Below are 25,249 nucleotides of genomic sequence, written 5' to 3' on the forward strand. Positions count from 1 at the left end.
GTCTGCCACACGTAAAGGAGGTATGGGCTTTCTTTTATATGAAATGACCCTGGGCCCACCGAGTATTACGGGCCCCTGGTTTCCGGGTATTTATCCTTGATACTTGGGCCCCTGAAGGAGCTCCTGGGTTCCCGGTTTATGAGATGACCCCAGGCCCATCACCCGGGACTTATCGGGATGATGTCGGGCTCCCGTCTTGCAAGCCGACCCCAGGCTCACCGTCCGGGCCTACCCTGGGTTCCCGGTTTATGAGATGACCCCGGGCCCATCACCCGAGACTTATCGGGATGATGCCGGGCTCCCGTCTTGCAAGCCGACCCCGGGCTCACCGTACGGGCCTACCAGGATAACAATATACATTGTAAATATTTTTTTATTAATATTAATGTGAATTTTTTAACCTTATTGCTAATCAGGTATATGAATAAATGATTAACTGTCGAGGAATTGGATAAATGTTCACCTTCATATTCATCTTAGGATAATATAAGGCTAGGATGAAATTTTCTCAATAATGTAGAGATCCTGTTTCTCTTATAATAGATTTTTTTTTATTTTATATTCTACTTCATTAGAAATAAGGTTAAAAAAAATTCACATGAACATTAGCAATAAGGTTAATTTGAAAATGCAACAATATCATTTGAGAAGGGTGTCCAAAATTTTTTCTTATTATGAGAACTATTTTTCCTATCATGAGAACAATATGCATTTTAGTACATTGCACTTATTTTTAATCGAATAGGTGAGAGAATCATAGATCTTTATATATGTGATCAGTTAATTATGTTCATATTTATAATAAAAATAATAATTTTATATGGATGACCAAAATAAAAAATATATCTCACAAATTGATCTGTGGAACGAATTTTTGTGTTGTTTTTATCTATATGTGAAATAATGGTGAGAGCTAGGAATATATTGTTGATGGTTAATATAATTGTGTCCAAGTGCATGTAAACATTAATGTCAGTGGGATCAATAAATATTTATTTTTCTATTTTGTTAATTTATGGCGAGGTAAAGGAAACCGAGCATTTTCTATTAATTAATACGTCGGCTTTTTTATTAAAATAATATAAAAATAATAAAAATATATTATAATATAGCATTTTGAAAAAACTTTTCAAACCAGTGCAATCCGAGACTCACTGTCCCGAATTTGTCAGATTTCTGCCTTGTTTGGCAGAAACTCTGACGAATATGTCCCGGGTTATATATATATATATATATATGTATGTATATATGTGTGTGTGTGTGTTTAATTGGACCCGAAACTAACACATTTTTTCTTTCAAAAAATTATAGAAATTAAATTTATTTTTCGTTCAAATTTTTAAATATTTAATAAATTCAAATAAAATAATATTTGTGCTTCAAATTAATAATCGATATAATAAATAGCCAAATCAAATTATAATTGATCACACTTATATAATAGTTGATATTTAATTTGAAATGGTTGTACTTGAATTGTTAAATTTTTATTGTTTGATTATATTTATAATAATTTTTTTTATTGTTTGATTATATTTATTGTTTACTGAATTCAAACGGATTTTACTTTTGTATATTTAATTATGAAAAAATTTAAAATTTTTTGTTTCAATCGATTTTTTTGGTCGGCCGATCATTTATTGGCCAAAAAATAAAAATTACAAAAAATTGATATGTCTCGGATTATTATAGTTTTAAACAACAGGATTAATTTTATAAATTTTATATTATTTTTTAAAAAAAACCAAGACATTTAGTCCTATTTATTTTACTAAAAACAAAATATTGTATATAAATCGAAATGCATATCATAAGGCACCCGGCATTAAGGAGGTTCCCTTACTGCATTATCATAGAATTCAATAATTTTAGGGGGCGAAGTTGACTTATCAATCATCCTTATCACTAGATAAGAACACTCTCGCCTTCCTTTCACTTTTTCTAGTAGCTTAGATCAACATGGTCGATTTGTTTTTTCTCTATATTAACACTGGATTTTTTTTATAAAGATAATATAAAATTCAAAAATTATAAAAATAGAACATTTTGCAAACTCCGTAAATTTAAAATTATATGTGTTTTTGATTTTTTTATTCGATTAATAAAGTATAACAAAGTTTTCTTAATTTTAATAGTATCACACAAAATTATCACCATAAACATAGTGGAATATCATTTAATTAATTTTTCTTATATTATAAAAATTAACTAATAAAAAAATATTTAAAAAACGATTATTTATTTTAAGAATTATATGTGAGTATAAATTGATTTGATTATCTATTATCTCGATTATTAATTTGAAGCACATACTGTAAGGACTCACTGTATCAAGACGGGTCTTTTCAGCGTGTTTATGTCCTCACTCACATGCACCCTGAGAAACTTCCCAGGGGTCACCCATCCTATAATTTCTCCAAGTCAAGCACGCTTAACTTTGGAGTTCTTATATGATGAGCTCCCGAAAAAAAGATGCATCTTCTTGATATGAGTAGCACATATGAAATCTTTTAAGCTCTCCTCAACTATGCAGTCTCATACCTACACAGTCTCAGGAATCCCTCTCATTCCGGCAGAATCGGTTCATTAATGTCTCCCTCCGCCTAGAAGCCTTTTAGGAGCCGCTCATTGTCCGTGCAACCTCTTGGCACCGACGATCACTCCCCGCTTCCTCAGCCCCGGGCGTCACATGCCCACCAGCTTCCGCTTGGTTCGTCCTCGAACCATACCGTACTTAAAGATGTCAGCTCTGATACCATTTAAATCTAGTGAGCCTAGAGGCTCAGCACGTTCTATCCTTATATAACAAAATAAAACCACATACAAGCACACATCATATAAAATACGTGCATAATAATTATACGTGCATGATCTTAAAATAATATGCGTATAAACATGAAATAAAAACTATACTGCTTAATCATCATACTATAACATATATTATCATACTTAATAAATCTTATAAAATGACTTATCATGTTTTATTAGTTCTCAACGGGTCGTATCCATGTCGGTGGCCTCATACTAAGCGATTGATCAATCTTAAAACCAACGTATGCGGCGGTGGATTCTCCACCTCTATGCTGCCACTTCAGCCTCTCAACTGGATCCATAAGCTCATCATATATAAACATTATCAGAAAGGTCACCGGGCCCAAGTATCCCGGCCTCCAACCACATCACTTTCCACCTTCACTCCAACTTCCATAAAAATGTATTTTTCTTAACATACACTTAAACTTATCATAAAAATTATTAATGATGCATGAACATAAAAAATCTCTTTATTTCTTTATTTAATGAAAATTTGTCCGTAAATATGTATTTAATTTATTTTCTTAAAAATCATACTTATATATCTAATAAAAATGCATGCATGAATTAAATATATATTTACGGACATTTATTTTTCCAAGGACTTGTTGGAGCTGCTGACCACGTAACTTAAATCCATAAATTCCTAGACTGACTCAAAAACCCTAAAGCCCAACCTGACCTGGCCCATTAAGTTTCATGGGCCCCAGGCCCATGAAAAACTAATGGGCTCACTTAAAACATATATTAGACCCATCAACTTATTAACTTAAAGTTAAATTAATAAAATTATTAAATAACCATTAAATTATAAATTTGACCGATAAAATTACTAAACCCGACACAACTTGACCCAATAATTCTCATGGATCACACGACCCATGACAAATTAGTGGGTTCACCTCAATAATTATTAAAGTTCATTAAATTAGTCCAATTAATTAATTTAATCAAGCCCAACCCATTAATTTACTACCTTAAACTCTTAATTAATTAAAATAAAATACCCAAGCCTAATTAATAAAAATCTAGACCAGAACTAAAATTAATTTGACCCATAAAGACGTGACCCGACCCGGACCCAAGACCCAAGCCTGGCCCGCCTAATAAACCCATAACTCGAAATAATAAAAAAAGAAACCTAATTTCCCAAACCCATCACGTACAGACTTCCCCCATGTTCTTTCCTCTCGGCCATGTAGCAGCAGGATTTATGGCTTGCTGCCGGCCAGATCCGGCAGGCGAATGGCCGGAGCTCCACCGCTCAGACGTAGCCCACGTCTGGGCAGTTCCAACAAACCAAGCTTCGCCTTGAACCGATCCCAACACAGCCCTAGCGACCCACGATTCGGGAATCCAGAAACTGTCGTAATTTACTTTGCAACCAAGAAAGAAAGCTTCGGTCCTAGCCATCTCCAGCCCCTTTCCACCCACCAAACCTGACCCCAAGGGACCCTTCTAGACCCATGAAACATAGGACATCAGACTCGAACTCTCCATGGCCAGAAACATGAATCAAATCAATCCAACAAGTGTAAAAACGTGAGTGCATGCATGAACTTGAGTATTTTTATTTCAATTCACATACACATGCATTATCAGATCATTCATGCATAAAAACTTTGTAATATGATCTAAATGGTGTTCAAGAATGTAATCAAACGTGCCTTGTTGAAGATTTGGACAAAACAATGAAATCGACGCGTTTCGGGCTCGCCGGGACGAACGGCTTGAAAATCCTTGCTGAAAAACCTCAAGAAAATTGTGTGTGTTGTGTTCTTGACGATGGAAATTTTTTTGAAGATTGACGGAGGCGGCCAAGAGGGTTGAGGCGTGAGATAGGGAAGGTTTTTAGGTTAGAATAAATTAAATTACACTAATTAAGCTAAGTAGATAATTATACCATAAAATATATTTAAAACTCATAAATAAAAATATAGATTAGGTAACATAATGAAAATCCCGTAATAATAATTAAATGGATTTTTAAAAGTTATTAAAAGTCATTAAAATGACTTATTTTGGATAAAAATGGACACACATATATACTAATAAATGCTACAATTTTCATGAAATAGTACCTTAAAATAATATTTTAAGACTTATAAAAATCTCATAAAATATTTTGGGTGAAAAACTAATATTTCGTTCGTCAATGGTCCCGCCTACGCGATCGCAAAATAACCTTTTCTCAAATAAATTCATAAATTGCAACATAACGAGTAAGTGTCGTAATAACATTTAAAACATGCAGATAAATCACATAATTCACATAATAGCACATAAAAGTCATTTAACACCTTTTTACATTATTTTAAAATTATTAAATCCACTAGTTATGCATGTAGTTTTACGTAGCAAATTTTCGAATGTTACACATATATTATATTATTTTAATTCATTAAATATATAAAATTTTGAATGAAAAATAAATTTAATTTATTTAATTTTTTTGAAAAAAAATCTAATCGTTTCGAATTCAACCAAATAAATATATATATTTTTATATATAAATTGAATCCGAGAAAGTCTGTCCTGGATTTATCGAATTTTCTGCCAGCAAAAAGTCTGGTAGTGTTGGCAGAAAGTCTGTGAGTACCGAATTGCAATAGATTGGAAAGTTTTTTGAAAATTCTATATTTTAATATGTTTTTATTAGTTTTATATTATTTTAATAAAAAAGCCTAATACGTCAGTGACACCTCATTGTACTCCTCAAACTAAAAATTGATGTGCCATTAAATATTATTAATGTCATGCACACTCAAGTCCGAAGTCAATGACTATAAGTGCTCACTGCAATTGTTTGAGATCCTGAAATAGAATTTTTTTTTTTTTGGTTTGCTCGTAATGAATTCGGTCGCTGTTAACGAGATCCTATTATTAGGGTAGTGTCCAAATCATCCATTTAAATCTATAATTTCATTTGATTTTCTGTAGCCAGAGGTATCCTTACAACATTTGCTTTTAGTTTTTGTGTGCATATTCCTTAAGTGTGATTTTGAAAATATAACACCATCAAATTAAAGTACGTAGGGCTAAGAATTTTTTTTAAAGGTTTCTTGTTTGCTTTCCCTTATGCAACCATATAAATTGACAACAGGACACCCTTCAACTTTTAATATTCCTGGCAATGTCGGACATGTAGCCAAGGGACAGTGGCCGTCCGCTGCCGACCCCCACCAGCTCGGCCCTGCGTACCCCTAAACTGTAAGGTAAAATAACACAAAATAGCCATAACGAATGTTGCTGATAACTTTATTCAAGTATTTAATTTGAATTAGTTTTTATTTTTTTGGCAGGTCTGTGCATTGGGTCAGAAGAAAAAAAATATGTTATAACAAGATTTACCTGAACCAAAAACATAGATTTCGGAGGGATTTTCATGTAATGACCCAGCTTGAAGTCGGAAAGGAAACTTATATCTTGAGACAGGCGGACGGTTCCATAAGCCTTGAACACCACATTGGCCAAAGGCACGGGTAGAATTTCTGCCTTTTACTCCGCATATTATCTGAAGTCGTAGATAGAAAAATACTGAAGTAGACAAATGTGAAGTAATAGAGTACTATTTTATTTCACTTAATAACCGAAATCTTAGCCAGGAAATTACCGAAGTCTTTATTCGGTTCACGGAGTCAAAATTGGTTCAGGATTGACCCGGTTCCGAATTAAGTAAAAGCATGTCTTTTACAGGTTACATTTTACGGAGTCTAACACATTTTTTAAGTTTGTGACTTCTGCATATTCGTGTCTATATATAAATAGTAAAGAAGATCAGTTTTGGGAACAACTTTTATATAAATAGTGTGTCTATATATATATATATATATATATATGTAAGGTTTGGACAGTCTGAAATCACAAAAATACCAGAAATAAATATTCGAGTTTGTGTTATCTTTCAGTGTTGTCAACACTTCACGATAACACTATGCAGCAGAATAATTAATTAACAGTAAAAGTAAATAACACAAAAATAATTATGCACAAGTACTAAGTACTTGTACGATGCCTCATGGCGAAATAATCACTAGAAAATCAAATCAGTTTACAAAAAACCAACTAGCGATTGTTTTATGAAATACTACTTTTCTCAACAAATTGAGAAAATAAAAGACTTCCTAAAAACTAGTAAGAACTAGAATAATAACCCAATAGGAAGTTCTAAACCGAAAAACGAAAATCAAAAAAACACTTTCTGAACAACACTTCACTCGTGTGTTCTTCAGTGTTTCCAACACTACTCGGCAACACAACGTAGCAGTAGTATCTCTTCAGAAATTCTTCAATGATCGAACTTCAATACTCTAGAATTTCTGCAGTACTTTCTCTATGTATTTTGCTCTCTACGTTTCACTCTCTTCTCTCTTGATTGTCGTTCTTGTACGATCTGATCGGTCCAAGCACTCCTATAAATAGATCTTCAATATGTTTTCATAAATAAGAACCTACAAAGCCTGGAAACAATATATCATCAGAAATCACATATTTCGAATCAAGATATATCTGATATTACCAATTTTAAAACATGTTCTAAGAAAGGCAAAACTATAAATATAGAAATTGAATGCAATAAGGAAATAATTTAAAAGACATGTGCACAACATGTTCTTTCAAACTCCTCCTTTTTGCCTTTCTGGATAAAACACACAAACAAGTGCAAACAACTCCCCCTATCTTATGTAACTAAAGCTCCCCCTGAATTTAATCATCTCAGAACACAGTGTTGTGTGATTGTGTTGGCAACACCAACTCTCAACACTTACTAGATCAGAGTAGCAAATAGTTTAATATCATATCAGAGAGTAATAAGGAGCACAACCTAATCAACTCAGAAAAATATTACTAACTCAGAGCAAAATAATAAATAAAAAATAAAATATAAGGATAAGAAAAAAAATCCTAAAACCAATTATGATGAACCACATCTCTAATCATCTGTCTCTTTAGCTTGCTCAACACTTGATCCTACTCCCCCTTTTTTGTCCAGAGGGCCCTGGTAGTCCAAGTTTAGTCCTGTACTCAGCCATTAAGGCTTCATAGTACTCGAGATCAGCTTTGGCTTGTGCAATTTTCTGTTCAGCATGAGCCATTTGAGCACGAATTGCAGTACAATTCAACATAATTACAGCAATGTTATGAATAGTCATGGGTGGAACAGACTCAGTGTTGGCGACACTGGGTACAGCACCAGTCCATGGTAGATCAATCATCCTATTTCCTTTCAGCAAACTAGGTGCGATCTTGATAAGCTCATCTCCTCCAATCAATTCTTCATCATCCTCTTTCGTGAAGCCTTGAGATTCCAGCATACCATAGATCAATGAAGAAAACGAAAACTTAGTTGCTTTCCAACCACCTTCTCAAAAGGTCATAATATTTTCAAATACCAAATTTCCAAAATCCAAAGGAGCTTGAGTTCCAATGGTAAACAGCGCAAGGGCTTGTGGCTTAGTTACCACTGTTGTATTGGTAGATGGCGTCCAATTCCTTATCGCAATTTTGTGAAGCACAGAAAAGAAAGAAGAAAGCTTTGCAGCTAACAACCTGTCTGGGTGCAGGGGAAATTTTTGAACCATCCCTCCAGTGATCACTTTAGTGACTTGATCAATATCCTCAGTAACTGCATCATCATCAATATCAGGAGTATTGTAGTGCTCATTGATCAAAACATGAGTAAAATCATAAACCTTTCCTCGAATGTACACTCTTCCAAACTTAAATAATTCTTCATCTCCAGTCTTCATGTTCAGATTGCAGTAAAATTCTAACACAACTCTTCTTGAAAATGGTCCGGCAGTGGTGACAGTAGAAAATAAATTCTGTTGTTTCAAGAAAGTCACCAAGTTCTACTTTTCGAAGAACACTTCATCAATATTTCTTTCTTCCCAACAGTCTTTTCCAGACAGAGCTTTCCATTCATCAGCAGATTCCTTTGAATAAAACTGAATATTGTATGCCTTAGCAGGATCAATATCAGAGTCAGATTCAGCAGAAGTGTTGTCATCAGTGTTGGCAACACTGTCATCAGCAGCTTGTTTCTCGAAACTTCCAGAACCATCAGAAGCAGCATCCTCATAGTCTTCTTCCCCAGAACTCGAAGATGATGAACTATCAGACTCCTGAGGCCGGTTATTCTCAAACTCTTGCAACATTTCAGCATCTGGTTCATCACCGTCAGATGGAACTTGTGAATGTGCAACTGGTTTAGCCTTGGTTTTCCGAATATTTGCCATGAAAGTGGCCAGTGAAATTTCCTCATCAGTAGACACTGGAGCCTCTGTGGTTGTCTTTGTGGGATCATCAACAACAGCAGCACCAGATGGCTCTTTCTCAGTAGAAACCACATCAGTAGAAATTTCATCAGAAGAATCATCACCACTAGACGAAACTCCTTTCTTTGATTTGGAATTTTCAGCAACAACGGTTTTTGTCCTAGCAACCACCTCAAAATTCTGATCCGCAGAATCATCTCCAGATAAGAAATCTGGATCATCCAAAATAGGACGTGAAGTCTCCCCCTTACCACGAAATCTCTTATTGGTAGTAAAATCGGGGTTGAATCCCGCTTGGCGCTTTGACCTTCTCGCTATTGGCTGTGTTGGAAACACACGATTCAATACTGAGAAATCAGGAGGATTCTCAAGGTCGATTTCGTTCCCGGGTTCTCCTGGAGCAATTGCTGCCAACGGTGTAGGTTGAATGGCAACATGTACAATCGAGAGAATAGGATCAGAAAATAGATTCGAAGGCTTGTCTTCCTCTTGATAACCCATCTCCGATCGTATATCATGCAAATCGAAAGCTTTGTCTGCCATTATAAACAATTTAGGAAGTAAGAGTTTCAGAGAATTTTTGCAGAGAGAGTTAGAAAAGATTGAAGACGATAAGATCAATTTCTACAGTGCTTAGAAATATATATGAATATGGGGTTCAAACGGTAAAAAAAAATCAAAAGCCCCTATCTCTCATATCAGACTAAGAATCTTCCCCTAACGGTAACAATTCTCCAACGGGTAAAAAAAACTCTTTAATTAAGGAAATTAAATTTGATTAATTAAGGATACCCTGAAACTCTTACTTAAGAATATATCAATATTCCCCAAAAATAAATAACTCCACATCGAGTTTTAACTCCACTGAAACATATTCAATCTCAATCAATTCAATTTTCAGCAAGTTGGGCAATTTTTCCAATTTTTGTTCGTCTTTGAACTGTTAACCCTGAGCACGATATGATCACAATAAATGCAAAATGCATGACCTAATTTATGTCTAAAACAGAATGTAATGAAATTAGATCAAAAATGATGCATGCAAAGTGTGTGCAGCACGTGTTAAGCACCAGTATTGGCAACACTTCCCAACAACACTGTAGTCTTCAAAATACTTTTGAATTTGTCACACTTTCAGAGCATGTTTTTCTTCTTTTTATATTGATTCAGAAGTGGTAGCCTGCACACTAAAAGAACGGTCTTCATTGGACTCTCTTAGGTAGCTTTTCCAATTTTATTCCGATTTTAGTTTGATTTTCAAGACATTGGTCACTGAAATTTTATCAAACCATGTTTTTTAATTTTTAAAACCACTTTTCACATGGGACAAGATCATGGAATACACGAACATCCCTCAACTACTTCGTGGTTTAAAGCATATTTTCATGGCAAGTGTGTTCTGAAAATAACTTTGACAGAAGAACTACAAAGTGTCAGTCAGTATTATCAAACAGTGCAAAACATAGAACAATATGAATATGCAGTATGCCTAAAGTCCTAAAAATGCTCATGCATGTTTGGTGTTGTCCGTCAGTGTTGGCAACACTTAAGGACAACAACCGTGAGTGCTTATAAAGAACACATGTTGAGAGATTTCTTAAGACTGGAGAATCTCTCGAAGTTTAATGCTTTTGTAAAAATATCGGCCAGTTGGTTATTGGTCCCAACAAATTCCATTTGGATCATGTCCTTCTCAACCAAATCTCGAATGAAGTGATGTCTTATGTCAATGTGTTTAGTTCGAGAGTGTTGTACTGGGTTTTTTGATATATCTATAGCACTTGAGTTATCACAGTACACAATTGGTATTTCACTTTTAAGACCATAGTCTTGTAGCATTTGATTCATCCAAATTAATTGAGAACAACAACTTCCCGCTGTCACATATTCGGATTCAGCAGTGGAAAGTGACACACAGTTCTGCTTCCTACTATACCATGAAACCAAGTTGTTACCCAAATAAAAACAACCACCCGTGGTGCTTTTCCTCTCATCAACATCTCCTGCCCAATCAGCATCACTGTAGCCTACCAAATTAGTATTGATTTCTTTAGTGTACCATAACTCTAAGTCTAAAGTACCTGCAACATACTTCAAAATTCGTTTTACAGTTTTCATATGTGTGACTTTAGGATCAGATTGATATCGGGCACACAAACACACACTGAACATAATATCAGGTCGAATTGCACTTAGATACAGCAGACTTCCAATTATGCTTCTGTACAAAGTGTTGTCAACACTGTCAGCAACACTGTCTTTGCACAGTTTTTCATTATTTCCCATTGGTGTTTTCTTTCATATGTCTAACATAATCAGTACAAAACCTTTTCACCAAATTCTTAGCATATTTGCTTTGACACAAAAAGATTCCATCACTCATTTGTTTCACTTGTAATCCTAGAAAGTAATTCAACTCACCTACCATGCTCATTTCAAAGGTAGCAGTCATGCTTTCAACAAAATCATTTACAAGTTTCTGAGATGAAGCACAGAAAATTATGTCATCAACATAGATTTGACAGATAAGAATGTTACCTTGTACTTTTTGAACAAAAAGTGTTTTATCTACCTCACCTCTTTTGAATCCAATGTCAAGAAAATACTCCGTGAGCCTTCCATACCAAGCACGAGGTGCTTGTTTCAATCCATATAAGGCCTTCTTTAATTTATAAACATGATCAAGATGATGTGGATCTTCGAATCCCTTAGGCTGTCTTACATAAACTTCTTCACTCAAAATTCCATTCAAAAATGCGCTTTTTACATCCATTTGGAAAAGTTTCATTTTCATGTGGCATGCAATAGCCAACAATAATCTAACAGATTCTATTCGGGCTACAGGAGCGAAGGTTTCATCAAAGTCCATCCCCTCAACTTGTGTATACCCTTGAGCTACCAACCTCGCCTTATTCCTCACAATATTTCCTGATTCATCAGTTTTGTTCTTAAAAATTCACTTTGTTCCAATGATATTACTATGATCACGTGGAGGAACTAAGATCCATACATCATTCCTAACAAATTGTTCAAGTTCATCATGCATAGCATTGACCCAAAACACGTCTTTTAAATCCTCACCTATATTTTTTGGTTCAATACTAGACACAAAGCAAGAATGTCTTACCTGAGAGTATGCGGAAGTCATGCACACTAACCCACTCATCTTTCGATAATCAACTTTTTCCTTTCTTCGGGTCTGCATCCTTCCTTGTGCATTTCCTATGATTTGTGAAGTAGGATGGTTTTTCTGAATCTTTCTAGGTACATCATGTCCAGCATCTCGTATTTCATCTTCAAAATCATCCTGTTCTTCTGTACTCTGTTCATTCATATTCAGTGTTGGACTCAGTGTTGTGCTGGGTGATTTTTCAGGAGGGACAATACTATTGACAACACTGGAATCAGTCTGTGAAGAGACAGTATCTAGCAGATCATCAATATTGTCTTCAATTGTTTTTCCCTTCAAATCAGCATAATCATCAAATACCACATTAATAGATTCAATGATAGTTATAGTTCTCAAGTTAAACACACGATAAACTCGACTATTCAAAGCATATCCAAGAAATAGACACTTATCGCTTTTTGAATCAAACTTAGCCAACTGCATCATGTCATTCAAAACATAACATATGCATCCAAAAATATGAAAATATTTAAGGTTAGACCTCTTTCCCATGAGAATTTCATAGGATGTCATAGTAGAACCTTTCCTTAAATATACCCTATTGGATATGTGACATGCAGTATTTAAAGCCTCGGCCCAAAATCTTTTTGCAATATTTTTGGAGCTTAACATAACCCTTGCCATCTCTTGGAGGGTTCTGTTTTTCCTTTCGGCAATGCCATTCTGCTGAGGTGTCTTAGGTGCTGAATATTCATGTGATATACCTTCCTTTTCACAGAATTGATCAAACAATGAGTTTTCAAATTCCTTACCATGGTCAGTTCGAATCTTGATAACCTTCAAAGCAAACAGATTAGTGATCTGCTATATCAATTTTTTTAAAGCATCGAAAGTTTCAGACTTTTCTCTTAAAAAACTTACCCATGAGTACCTTGAAAAATCATCAACACACACAAATGAATACCTCTTACCTCCACAACTTTCAACCTCCATAGGTCCCATTAAGTCCATGTATAGGAGTTCAAGACATCGTGTTGTCCCACAGTATTGTAACACTGGATGTGACACACGAGTTTGCTTACCTTTTTGACAGTTTCCACACACATATGGAACTCCAGAAGTTAAATTTGGCATCTCACGTACAGCATCATACTGGCTCAATTTTTTCAGTGATTTGAAGTTGGCATGTCCCAACTTTTAATGCCATAAATTCAAATCATCAACCTTGGTAAATTTGCAAGCAAGTTCTGAAAGAGTGGGTGCCCGGTTAGCCAACTTGTGGCTAAGGGCTTTTATGACTCTATGTAAAACAATCTTTTGTTTAATATAATTTACACTTTTATAATGACATTGACTTTATCTTTCTTCATATTGTTATATTATGATATACTATTGTTGTTTTGATAAAGACCTTGAATATACTATAGTGTATGTAAGATATGGTAGCACATGGGGATGGCTATCATGAAACACATCTTATAGTCACTGTATATTCTAAATTGTTCCTAGTCAATTGAGCCGTCCAAAAATAAGGATAAGGATCGCTCGAGATTGAGACTAGCATTTGCGATGCCGAGTACCACGTTTCATTGGTATGGAACATAGAGATGTTCAAAGCATGCAAATGTATATTCATATGATGAATGATCGAACTACCCTATTCGAACTTTCCAAGTGGTTATCACTTATCGAGTGGATAAAGTCCGCGGTTTTGGTTGTACACCATTAGTCCTTATTACTTGAAACATCATTGAGACTCAATATGCTAGTACTGTACTTTGACTCGTTTACCGACTCTATTGGGGTCATCAGGTGTCGGGATTGGGTACAATTACGACACATATAGGAGTCGATGCTTTGTTGTCAAGGATTCACCACATACTTGCGAGTGTGGATATCCTATGCGATCTGAAGAGATATTAGTGTGACAAATCTCTGGCCAGAGTACATGATGTGTTTTAGGTTACTTGGTGTTCCTAGTAACACATGAGATGTCACTAATAGATCTCCAAGATGTTATGCATAGTTATCGAATCTCGAATGACTCTCGATATACCAATGGTTGTTGATTCGATCGGGATATATGGATGAAGGGACCGTACTGTACGCTAACCAAAATCTACTGGTTCTTGCAGGCACTATCAGTAATACCTAGGGAATCATGGGGCGATGTTGCTAGGCGCTCTTACCATGATTCGATGGGTAAGTCAAAAATTGTTGTTTAGAGTCACGAGGAGTTGTGAGCCCACGGCTAGCTGTATTCCTGAACCATTGAGGGTTACACAAGTAATGGATTACTAAAACCCCATAGAGATAGTTAAATTTAAAGAGTTAAATTTAATGAAAGAGAAGTTGGACTTCTTAACTAAAGGGAGTGGGATTTCCTAAAATGACATAGGGATGGGCATTTTTGGAAATCACTGAATTCGGATTCAGAAAAATTATCTTGACTCTAAAAGATGCAAAAATGGTTTCTGTGCACATTGGTGAAATCAGTTTATCAATCGGAGTCACGATGAATTTTATATTAATTTCTATAAAAACAGGCTTGGCTTGTTGGGCTTAAGTTATGGATTGTGGGCTTTAAGGAGTTAGAGTCCTGATACAATTATAACTAGAAATTATCTATAAATAGAGGTGTTGGGTTCGAAAATTAGAAACATTGTATATTGCAATTTTTGAAAATACACTTTAGAATTTTCAAGGGGATTTTCGAAATCCTCTATCTCTTTTTAGAGAAAATTTGACTTGAAAATTTGACTTGTGATTTTTGTGAAAAATTACAAATCGAATTAACAGATCATATCTGTTTATCCTCTACGTAAAATTTCTGATTGATTTCTAGTACAGTCAATCAGAGGGTTTTTGTTTTTCGTTCGTGGACCTAATTCCGGAGATAGATCGTGACTGTCATCGGTTCCCGGGATTTACAAGAAGAGCAGATTAAATTCTGTTGGAGTCCACAATCAAGCCTTTGCTTGACGAGGTAAAAATTTAACTGTGTTTTATTTTTACTTGAACAAATTTAATCGTAAAAGTTTTGATACCCATATATGGAATCGTTCCATATAATAAAATAAAATTTTAAACTTTCGCTGCACCGGGTATCAATTCTTAATTGATCTGAACACTGTTTTCCAACAAGTTCCTCTCCAAGTTGATAACAGTTGTCCGATGATCTTGACCCTGTCAAAACACACGAATTACTTTTATCAAAAACTTGACATAAATTCTTATCAAATTTAACATAAAGATCATCATCACAAAGTTGACTAATGCTAATAAGATTTGAATTTAATCTTTCAACATGTAGAACATTGTGAAGCTTAGGCAGTCCTTCTACATTCAAAGTTCATTTTCCAACAATCTTTCCATTGGCTCCTCCTCCATATGTCACTTTTCATTTATCCTGTTCAACATAGTCAGAAAGATACTTCTTCAATCCTGTCATGTGGCGTGAACTGCCACTGTCGAAGTACCAATGACCTGCAACATTAGTTTTTAAGGAAGTATAAACAACATTACAACTGGATTTAGCTTTTGGTACCCAAACCTTTTTCTCAGTATTTTTCCTCCTAGCAGTGTTCTGGTTCAGTGTTGGCAACACTGATGACAGTTCTTGCCTGAAATTCCAGTACATATAGTCATACCTGAGTTTGAAACAGTAAGGCTTGATGTGACCTTGCTTGTGACAGTAATGACAAACAAACCTACGCTTCATTTGCTTTTTCTTCTGAACAGGAGTTTGTGCCTTCAATGGAATTGGTTTTTCCTTTGGAATTGCAATTGGAACACTAGCAGAGTTACTGTTTTCTTTGACAAAAACAGTTTGTGACGACTCCCCAACTTCAAACTTGCTATTATGAAATACTAGACCAGCTCTATCATCTTTTCCCATCATCAGAATTGAATCCAACTTGGTCTTGCTTGAATTATACTTTGCAAGAGTTGCATTGGCTCTTCCAAACTCTTCTTTGACCTTGCCTAGTTCTAAATCCTTCTTGCTCAGAATAACTTCAAGTCTAGCCACTGAAACTTTCAGTTCACTGTTCTCCTTTGTTAAAGCAGAATTTGTCTTGTTCCTTAATATCCAGTCATTATACAATTCTTCATACATCTTCTGAGCATTATCCCAAGACAATTCTACTTCACCAGCTTCCTGATTTGAGTCTCCAGAAACAGATGCATTCAGACAAAGTACTTTTTGGTCAGTGTTGTGACCAAGTGTTGTGACACTTGTGACAACACTGTGTTTCTTCTGCATCACCAAAACTGAAAGAGCATTGTGAGTCTCTTCTTATCCTTGTTCTGTTCCTTCCTCATCTTCATCATCACTTAGGGAAGCACACATTCCTTTGCGAAGTCTGGTTGGGCACTCATTAGCATAGTGACTGAAGCCTGTGCACTCATGACATTTCACAGATTCAAACTTCTTTGAGATATTCAGTGTTTTTCCTCCTTTCTGAAAGTGATTTTGACTCTTTGAAGGGATGGTATTCTGTTCTGGTTCGCATATCCTCAATGGTTTTCCAACAGTAGGAGCATTCAAAACTTTAGGTTTCTGACCAGGTTTCTTAAAATCTCTCATTCTCTTCAAGTAGTTACCAAATTGTTTGATAAGAAAGGCGATTGAATCATCTCCTAAGTCAGACTCGTTGACTCCCTGTGTCAGATCAACAAAATCATTGTATGAGTCATTAGAAACTTGAAGTGCAATAGACTTACCTTTGTCCTTTTTTCCAAAATTCATCTCTAACTCATATGTTCGAAGTGAACTCATCAATTCATCAAATCCCAGAATTGATGTGTCTTTTGATTCATCAATGGCACAAATCTTTATTTGAAATCTTTCCGGCAGTGATCTCAACACTTTTCTCACCAAGCGTTCATTTGAAATAGCATCACCAAGATCAATTGCCTCATTCTCGATCTTCCTCAAGCGGCGTTCATAATCATCAATTGTCTCACTCTCTTCCATTCTCAGATTTTCAAACTGAGTAGTGAGAATCCTTTTTTTGGTTCGACGCACACTATCTGATCCTTCACAGTGCATTTGAAGTTTTTCCCAAGCCTGTTTAGCACAAATACAGTTAGTTACAAGTGAAAACATATTAGAATCAAGAGAAGTAAATATAGCATTAAGAGATTTGTTGTTCATATTCAAAGCAGGAGTTTCAACGGCATTCCATTCCGTTTCTGGTTTGAGGAGAAAATATCCTTCTCCATCAGTTCTCCTTGGTGGATTCCAGCCTTGTAACACACGCTGCCATGCCTTTTCATCAATCGATTTGATGTAGACACGCATCCTAACTTTCCAGATAGAATAGTTTGATCCATCCAAGATTGGAGGGCGTTGAGCAGTTCCTGAATAAGGTATCTCCATTGTGATGTCCTGTCAAACACAAAAACAGAATCACACTTAGTATCGTCAAGTGAATGTCTCTGACTCCAATTGTAAGGTTTGGACAGTCTGAAATCACAGAAATACCAGAAATAAATATTCGAGTCTGTGTTATCTTTCAGTGTTGTCAACACTTCACGATAACACTATGCAGCAGAATAATTAACTAACAGTAAAAGTAAATAACACAAAAATAATTATGCACAAGTACTAAGTACTTGTACGATGCCTCATGGCGAAATAATCACTAGAAAATCAAATCAGTTTACAAAAAACCAACTAGCGATTATTTTATGAAAAACTACTTTTCTCAACAAATTGAGAAAATAAAAGACTTCCTAAAAACTATTAAGAACTAGAATAATAACCCAATAGGAAGTTCTAAACTGAAAAACGAAAACCAAAGAAACACTTTCTGAACAACACTTCACTCGTGTGTTCTTCAGTATTTCCAACACTACTCGGCAACACAACGTAGCAGTAGTATCTCTTCAGAAATTCTTCAATGATCGAACTTCAATACTCTAGAATTTCTGCAGTGCTTCCTCTATTTATTTTGCTCTCTACGTTTCACTCTCTTCTCTCTTGATTGTCGTTCTTGTACGATCTGATCGGTCCAAGCACTCCTATAAATAGATCTTCAATATGTTTCCATAAATAAGAACCTACAAAGCATGGAAACAATATATCATCAGAAATCACATATTTCAAATCAAGATATATCTGATATTACCAATTTTAAAACATGTTCTAAGAAAGACAAAACTATAAATATAGAAATTGAATGCAATAAGGAAATAATTTAAAAGACATGTGCACAATATGTTCTTTCAATATATATATATATATATTAAGACGAAATGCATTAAAAATGTAGCTTTTTTAGGACAACAAGAGGTAGACTTGACAAAGGCTAGCTGCTTAATAGTATATTTCTTTAATCAGAACGTCCATCTCTGTCTCATAGTATATAACGAGGCAAGTAATTATCATAAAGAAATATCAACCGTCTTCTCATCTGTGAATGCACTAATTTGAATGTTTTATATGATGCCTGCGATGTATGGTTCCCAGGAGCATGTTTCAAATTAAGCCGATATTATTAATGAAACTATAGGTGAGTTATCTTCTTGATCTTATAATTAGTTTCTTGTAAGTGGTCAGTTCATTCTCCGAGAATTCAGGATTTTCATGCTCAAATATCGGATTATATGTCACGCATACGAACACAATCCACTATTCTTGGTTTCAATTGAGGATCTTGTATGTTTTTTTTACATGCATGGAAAGAAAAGATTACAATTTCGTTTATGTATATGGCAAATCGGGTCGATTCCGAAATGTTGCGCTAGTTTATGAAATGAAATTACAAACTTCACGGCAAACTAAAGATTTTTATGTGTGTGTATGCTTTCCATAGATAAATGATTCTCCCATGGAGCAAGTGCGACCAACTGTACCTGTTACAGATGATCCTACTCTTCCATGTTTTATAGGGATAATTTCATGTGCGACATTAGGATTTCTGAACCAGTTCTTCAGTTATAACCAAAAATCCCTTTCGGTTACATCTCTTTCACCGCAAATATTAATCCTTCCCATTGGAATGCTTATGACTGCTTATCTTCCCAGAGAAGAGATCCACATCCCTGGAACAAAATGGTCGTTTTCATTGAATCTAGGGTTTTTCAACTTGAAAGAACATTGCCTGATCACCATATTTGCTAATGTCGGCTCGACTCTTGTGTATTCAGTGAACGTTATGACAATCAAAAATGTTTTTTTTTATCATTGTAGACTCAACCTTGTTGCAGTAATGTTGTTAACAAACAGAACTCGATCGGGTAACAAAATATATTATCATATTTATACTTTTTTCGTTTTTCATTTCTTGAATCATATTGTAACTTCATTGACCATAGTTGCTCGGGTATGGCTGGGCTGGTATTTTTTGGAGATACCTCCTCGATTCACCTTACATGTGGTGACCTTCCAATCTTGTTCAAGTTTGCCTTTTTAGAGCACTACACGAGATTGAAATCAAACAAAAAAAGGCCTCACAAGGTTACAGTTCTTCGTTGTTGTTCTTGTCTCAAGCTTCTCGTATTATATCATCCCAAACTATTTGTTCCCATCCATCACTGCCCTTTCCTTTGTCTGCTGGATATGGAAAGATTCTGTCACAGCACAACAAATAGGATTGGAAATTCATGGCCTTGGAATGGGATCATTTGCCTTGGATTGGGTCGGTTTACCAGGTCCTCTTGGAATCCCACTAGCCACTCCAAGTTTTGCTATATATTCACTACAACAAAAACGCTAAATGACAAGGGTGAAAAACCGTTGTTAAAGGGGGATTTAAAACCGATGTTAATGGCTATGTTGTTAAAAACACGGTCATAGACAACGGTGAAAAACCGTTGTCTAAGATGTTAAACCACAACGGTGTATAAGCGTTGTATTATTGAAAATAAAACGATGTCTTATATCAAAAACGACATCAGTCTTACAACAGTTTTCCACCCTTGTCTTTGATCGTAATAGACAACAGTTTCACAACGTTTTTTAACCGTTGTCTTTTAGTGTGTTTACAACGTTTTAAAACCGTTATATTTGATCAACATAAACAACGTTTTTTTAGGAAAAAAAACTGTTGTGTTTAGTCTAATTAGCCACCAGTTTTTTTTTTATCAAAATTAAAACCATTGTATTTTAGTCTAAATAAACAATCAATTTACAAAAACTAATTGATCTCATATTTAAAACATCATAAAATGTGCATTAGTTGATCAAAACAACTTACAATTCTTACAAATTGATCATAATCTATCTAGTTTCGAGTAAATTAAGTTCAAAACATCAATTTAGATAAAATTAATGTGCTACAAGCCTTGTATTTCCATTGTCAAATACTTTCTGGAACAAGACATCACAAAAGCATCCACAAGCAATTCCCCCACTAACATCTTTAGCCCCTCTCCATCCAAACCTTTTTTCTCTTTGGACAGACCTACAATATAAAATAGACAAATGCAAAAGTAAGAAACTTAATTATAATATCAACAAAACTATGGAGCTAAAGACGGAGTCCAATAACATAAGGATTATGTAAAAATATCTAAACACCCAGAAAGGAAAGATGAGCAAGAATATTAAGTTGTATCAAAAGGAAAAACATTAGAAATATTTTAGAAGAGGGAGCAGTTTTCGTAAGAGGTTGCAAGTGCTTGCATATATAAGCTCTTCTCTCCGAAAATTTATGGATAAAACGTGAAAAGTACAAGTACTATATGCATCAAAAGCTGCTGCCATGGTTTTTTTGTATCAAGAGAAATTGATGATTCACAATCAAGGGACAATTAATCAATGCTAAAAGGTAGTAATATTAACCTGATTCTTATACCAAAACCAAAGAACATTAAATTACTAGATCGAAAAAAGTTCCAAATTCTAAACCAACAAAAGATCGAATCGGTTTTTTGAATAAGCAACCTTTAAATAGAACCTTTTTCAAGATCCACTCAAATCGGCATTTTTGGATATATCAATGCCCAACTCGATTAAATACCACCAATCATCACTAACAAAGGACCAATAAATAGATTAGAAAGAAATCTAAATCTACATCCAACCATCTATTATATTTTTGGATATTCCAATGATCAAACACCGATGGTTAAAAACGCAAAATTATGAAAGCCATATATATACCTAATCATAAATATGATCTTGTATGCATTCAGCCATCTCGGAGCGCACCTCATCAATTTCTTCCATAGTGTACTCTGCTTTCGTGAACTGGAAACACTCACATGAGGTATAGTATTAAAACCGACCATTAATGAATTCCTAAAATGAAATAAATATATATAATATTCAAATTGTTTAAGAGAGAGATCATAGTACTATTGATCGTATTGAATCCCTCCCAATATTTGACACTTGTTCAGTAATATGTTTCATAAATCTCATTACGTAATAACCACATTGTTTCACGTCTGGTTGTCTAGGAGCCTATCATAAAAAAGTAAAATTATTAATGAGAAATATACCAATAAAAGAAAATCAGCTCGGTATAAAATTATAGAGTTATTTGTACCAAACACCCCTGTGAAATATTGAAAATGCACAATTCTCCTCTGTGAAATTTTAATAGGCATCTTCAACCCTAACCTTTTAAAAAATTAGCACACTCGCCCCATCAGATGAGTGATTGTTGCGCACGCGTCCCTCATGCGACAGGGCAAAGATTTTGAAATTTTTTTGCACCAAATACCACTGTGAAATATTAAAAATTCATATTTGACCCCTGTGAAAATAATTTTTAAATCTATTCAACTCATAATACACAATTTTTATTAAAATCTAATTATATAATATTTAGCAAACACTTTTTGTTTATTAATATTATTTTTAATTTTAAATTTATTATAATTATATAATTATTTTCCAAAAAGTCTTATTTTTTTAATGATTTAAAAAGTACCAAAATATTAAATCAAAATGATAATTTCATGCATATCACTTTTTAATTTAGGATTATAGATTTTTGAACCAAAATCTAAATTTTTTAAAATGCATTGCAGAATTTGCATTAAATAATAATACACAATATTTATTAAGATCTAATTATAAAATATTTTTCAAAAATTTTTAATTTTATTTATTTTTATTTTTTATTTTTTATTTATAATTTATAATTAATTTATTTTTTAAAAAAATATTACTTTATCTCGTTATCATTATTTTTATCAAATCACTTCGTGTTTTCAACTTCTACATTAAACATGATTCATAAATAAGGATTTAAATATCTAAAAATACCAAAATATTGAACCAAATGATAAGTTCATGAATGTTACTTTTTGAAATTAGAATTATATAAGCATGTTATTTTTTTTATTATTTATTACAAATTGTGCAATGCATATTCTCGAAAAATTTTAATTTTGGTTCAATAATATATAGTCCTATATTAAAAAGTAATATGTTTGAACTTATCGGTTTGGTTCAATATTTTGGTACTTAAAATTATTTAAATACTTGTTTATGAATGCATGTTTAATGGAAAAGTTGGAAATATGAAGTGAGTTTAATAAAATAATGATAACATTATAAAGTAATAATATTTTTTTAGAAAATAATTAATTAATGATAATAAATTTAAAATAAAAAATAAAAATTAATAAAACAAAAAATGTTTGCTAAATATTTATAATTGGATTTTATTAAAAATTATGTATTATGTGTTGAATAGATTTAAAAATTATTTTAACAGGGGTCAAAAAAGCATTTATAATATATATAGGGGTATTTGGTGCAAAAAAAATATCAAAATATTTGCCCAGTCGCATGAGGGGCGCGTGTGCAACAATCACTCATCTGATGGGACGAGTGTGCTAATTTTTTAAAAGGTTAGGGTTGAAGATGCCTATTAAAATTTCACAGGGGAGAAGTGTGCATTTTCAATATTTCACAAGGGTGTTTCATGCAAATAACTCTAAAATTATATATACATGCCTGTATTACATCCCATTGCACACTTTTTCTTCCTTTTCTTCCCTTATTTGAATTAAACAATCTCAACGCCCTACGTATATAACGTACATTGATCAAAGTTGATGTATGATATGGCTAAGAGAATTCAACAATCACAACTAAATCAAATGCTTAAGAAAAAGGAATATGAACTCACATTTCCACCACATATTTCCAATCTTCGTCGTGAATGCGATGACTTAGAGAATCAAGCAAATAGACAGCCTCTTTGTAAGGTTCAATGACAAAAGAATCCAATGACAACTACACACAATCACATAATTAGTACTGCACAAAATTCAATAAATTTTCAAAAATACAATAGAAAATGGTATTGCACGTAATTCTGGCTTACCCGAGACTACTTGGCACCAAAACCAATTGATTTACCGATGCATCACTCAGTCTATCTGCTAAAACACTCGCTCTCAGATTCAACATTTCAATTTTGCTGGTTTTGTCTTGTGTAGTTTTCTGCAAACATGGAATGCTGTGTGGATTTACAAATATGAACTTATCGTCTTTCTTTTCTTTCACCAACCTTTTGTAAAGATGCCTATTATTTCAAATAAACAAAAATCATTATACTGAATATGATACCAATTAAAGTTATACATCTTATACACAAATTACTAAGCTACGAAAAAAATTTAAGTTGCTGAAAGACTTACCACATGTAAGCAACTACACAATTTCCTGAAAGTGGCTCGAAGTTATATAAATGACTGATGTCGTCAATGTGCAAATTCAACTCATAATCATCTCCAAATATCCCATGATCCAAACGCAATGGTAAATTCTTGCCATCACGAAGAACATTCTTACAATAACAATACAACACGCGCAATGATCTTGGCACACTTGAAGCCAACGGCTGGTTCTCTCTTACAAAGGTAGTTTTCTTCCTCTGACGCTTTTAATTAATGTAATTGTAAACATGTTAAGTGAAATACTAAAGAATTCATCACAATTTACAAAGAAATATAAGTGCACATGTACCTCGTGTCGCAAGATAATCAAGTGTGTTGGCCAAGCCACATGTGTTCCCACGGCATCACCAACAAGTTCACATTCATGTGGAATCGGAACCGGCAAACGTGCTGATTTTTGTAGTGCTTCATCAATGGATACACGCATGCAATTCAATGGTAATGGAACACCATGCAGTAATTTACTAGGTCCATTGACCTCAAAAATTGTTCCACAAGCAACAACATCTGAGCTAGACTCCAATGTCAAAAATACCGGTTTACCCTAAAAAACAAATAACGAGATGAATTAGTGTCACTAACTCTTTATTTCACAAATATTAAGTAATATATATAGCAACAAGTGATTAAATACCTATAGAGAAACAGATTTGTCCACAAATTGCATCTCGATGTCATCCAAATCCTCGTGATTAGGCGAATTGTTGTCTGTTTTCAGAAAGGGTTCATCGAGCTTATGTAACTTCACCGAGCAACTACCTTTCTCACTGTCCAGAGCACTTTTTTTGTACACAAATGCTTCAAGTTTTTGAATACATGTATCTTGTTTTTTTATTCGTGCATCTTGTTCGGATATTAATTTCTTAGCCTCCAGACAACTCTTTCTTTTGCTCAATAACCAAATCTCTGTCAACATCGACATTCTTCCATACTCTACCAATATTAAAATATAATGTTGACTATATTTGTGTTGACTATATTCGAGAAAGCAATCCTTAGCATCTGCCGAAAATCATAACCAAAAAGCAAAGCATCAGGCAGTTGACTATTTTTCCTATATCAACAAGATGACTTTTAAGTGTCAAATATAAGTTGCAAGAACAAATGCACATGAACTGGATTTCAAGCCACTCTGAATATGATAAGTAAATCCCACAAACTTTCATATAAAATCGCCTTTTAGTATATCAAATTAGTAATGAGTCAACTACCACAGGCTTCACCAATACAACTGAAAACTACGAAATGAATTTGGATGAACTTGTTGCGAGCATGAAGAAATGGACTTATAAATGCATGCATGGAGTAACCTTGATCCATTGAAAAATCATGTTATAGAAAGAAAAAAAAGAGCTTTCTTTTGAAAGAACTTATATGA

At 34.1% G+C, this 25,249-nt stretch overlaps 2 protein-coding genes and 1 long non-coding RNA gene across 3 annotated transcripts; all 3 read right to left on the reverse strand.

The window, feature by feature from the left end:
* Positions 1-16,519: 16,519 nt before the first annotated feature.
* Positions 16,520-17,605, reverse strand: LOC140860939 (uncharacterized). Its single transcript, XM_073263937.1, has 2 exons — positions 17,102-17,605; positions 16,520-16,885 (listed from the first exon to the last, which is right to left on the reverse strand). The coding sequence occupies exons 1-2, from the start codon at positions 17,603-17,605 to the stop codon at positions 16,520-16,522; spliced, it is 870 nt and encodes a 289-aa protein (XP_073120038.1).
* Positions 17,606-20,504: 2,899 nt separating this feature from the next.
* Positions 20,505-21,631, reverse strand: LOC140859886 (uncharacterized). Its single transcript, XR_012143557.1, has 3 exons — positions 21,530-21,631; positions 21,335-21,421; positions 20,505-20,633 (listed from the first exon to the last, which is right to left on the reverse strand). It is a non-coding gene; the product is annotated as an uncharacterized lncRNA (long non-coding RNA).
* Positions 21,632-23,512: 1,881 nt separating this feature from the next.
* On the reverse strand, positions 23,513-24,793 carry LOC140860940 (uncharacterized). Its single transcript, XM_073263938.1, has 4 exons — positions 24,518-24,793; positions 24,161-24,415; positions 23,833-24,074; positions 23,513-23,717 (listed from the first exon to the last, which is right to left on the reverse strand). The coding sequence occupies exons 1-4, from the start codon at positions 24,791-24,793 to the stop codon at positions 23,513-23,515; spliced, it is 978 nt and encodes a 325-aa protein (XP_073120039.1).
* Positions 24,794-25,249: the final 456 nt, after the last annotated feature.

The sequence above is a fragment of the Henckelia pumila genome, chromosome 4 (assembly GCF_033568475.1).
Source record: "Henckelia pumila isolate YLH828 chromosome 4, ASM3356847v2, whole genome shotgun sequence".
Lineage (NCBI taxonomy): Eukaryota > Viridiplantae > Streptophyta > Magnoliopsida > Lamiales > Gesneriaceae > Henckelia > Henckelia pumila.

Excerpts from the sequence above, each read along its gene's own strand:
- LOC140860940 (XM_073263938.1), bottom strand. The coding sequence starts at position 24,793 with ATGTCGATGTTGACAGAGATTTGGTTATTGAGCAAAAGAAAGAGTTGT. Across the intron at positions 24,416-24,517 it reads TGCAATTTGTGGACAAATCT|GGTAAACCGGTATTTTTGAC; the intron begins GTTTCTCTATAG and ends TTTGTTTTTTAG. Across the intron at positions 23,718-23,832 it reads TGTGTAGTTGCTTACATGTG|GCATCTTTACAAAAGGTTGG; the intron begins GTAAGTCTTTCA and ends TTGAAATAATAG.
- LOC140860939 (XM_073263937.1), bottom strand. The coding sequence starts at position 17,605 with ATGGAGATACCTTATTCAGGAACTGCTCAACGCCCTCCAATCTTGGAT. Across the intron at positions 16,886-17,101 it reads CTATTTCAAATGAACGCTTG|GGAGTCAACGAGTCTGACTT; the intron begins GTGAGAAAAGTG and ends GATCTGACACAG.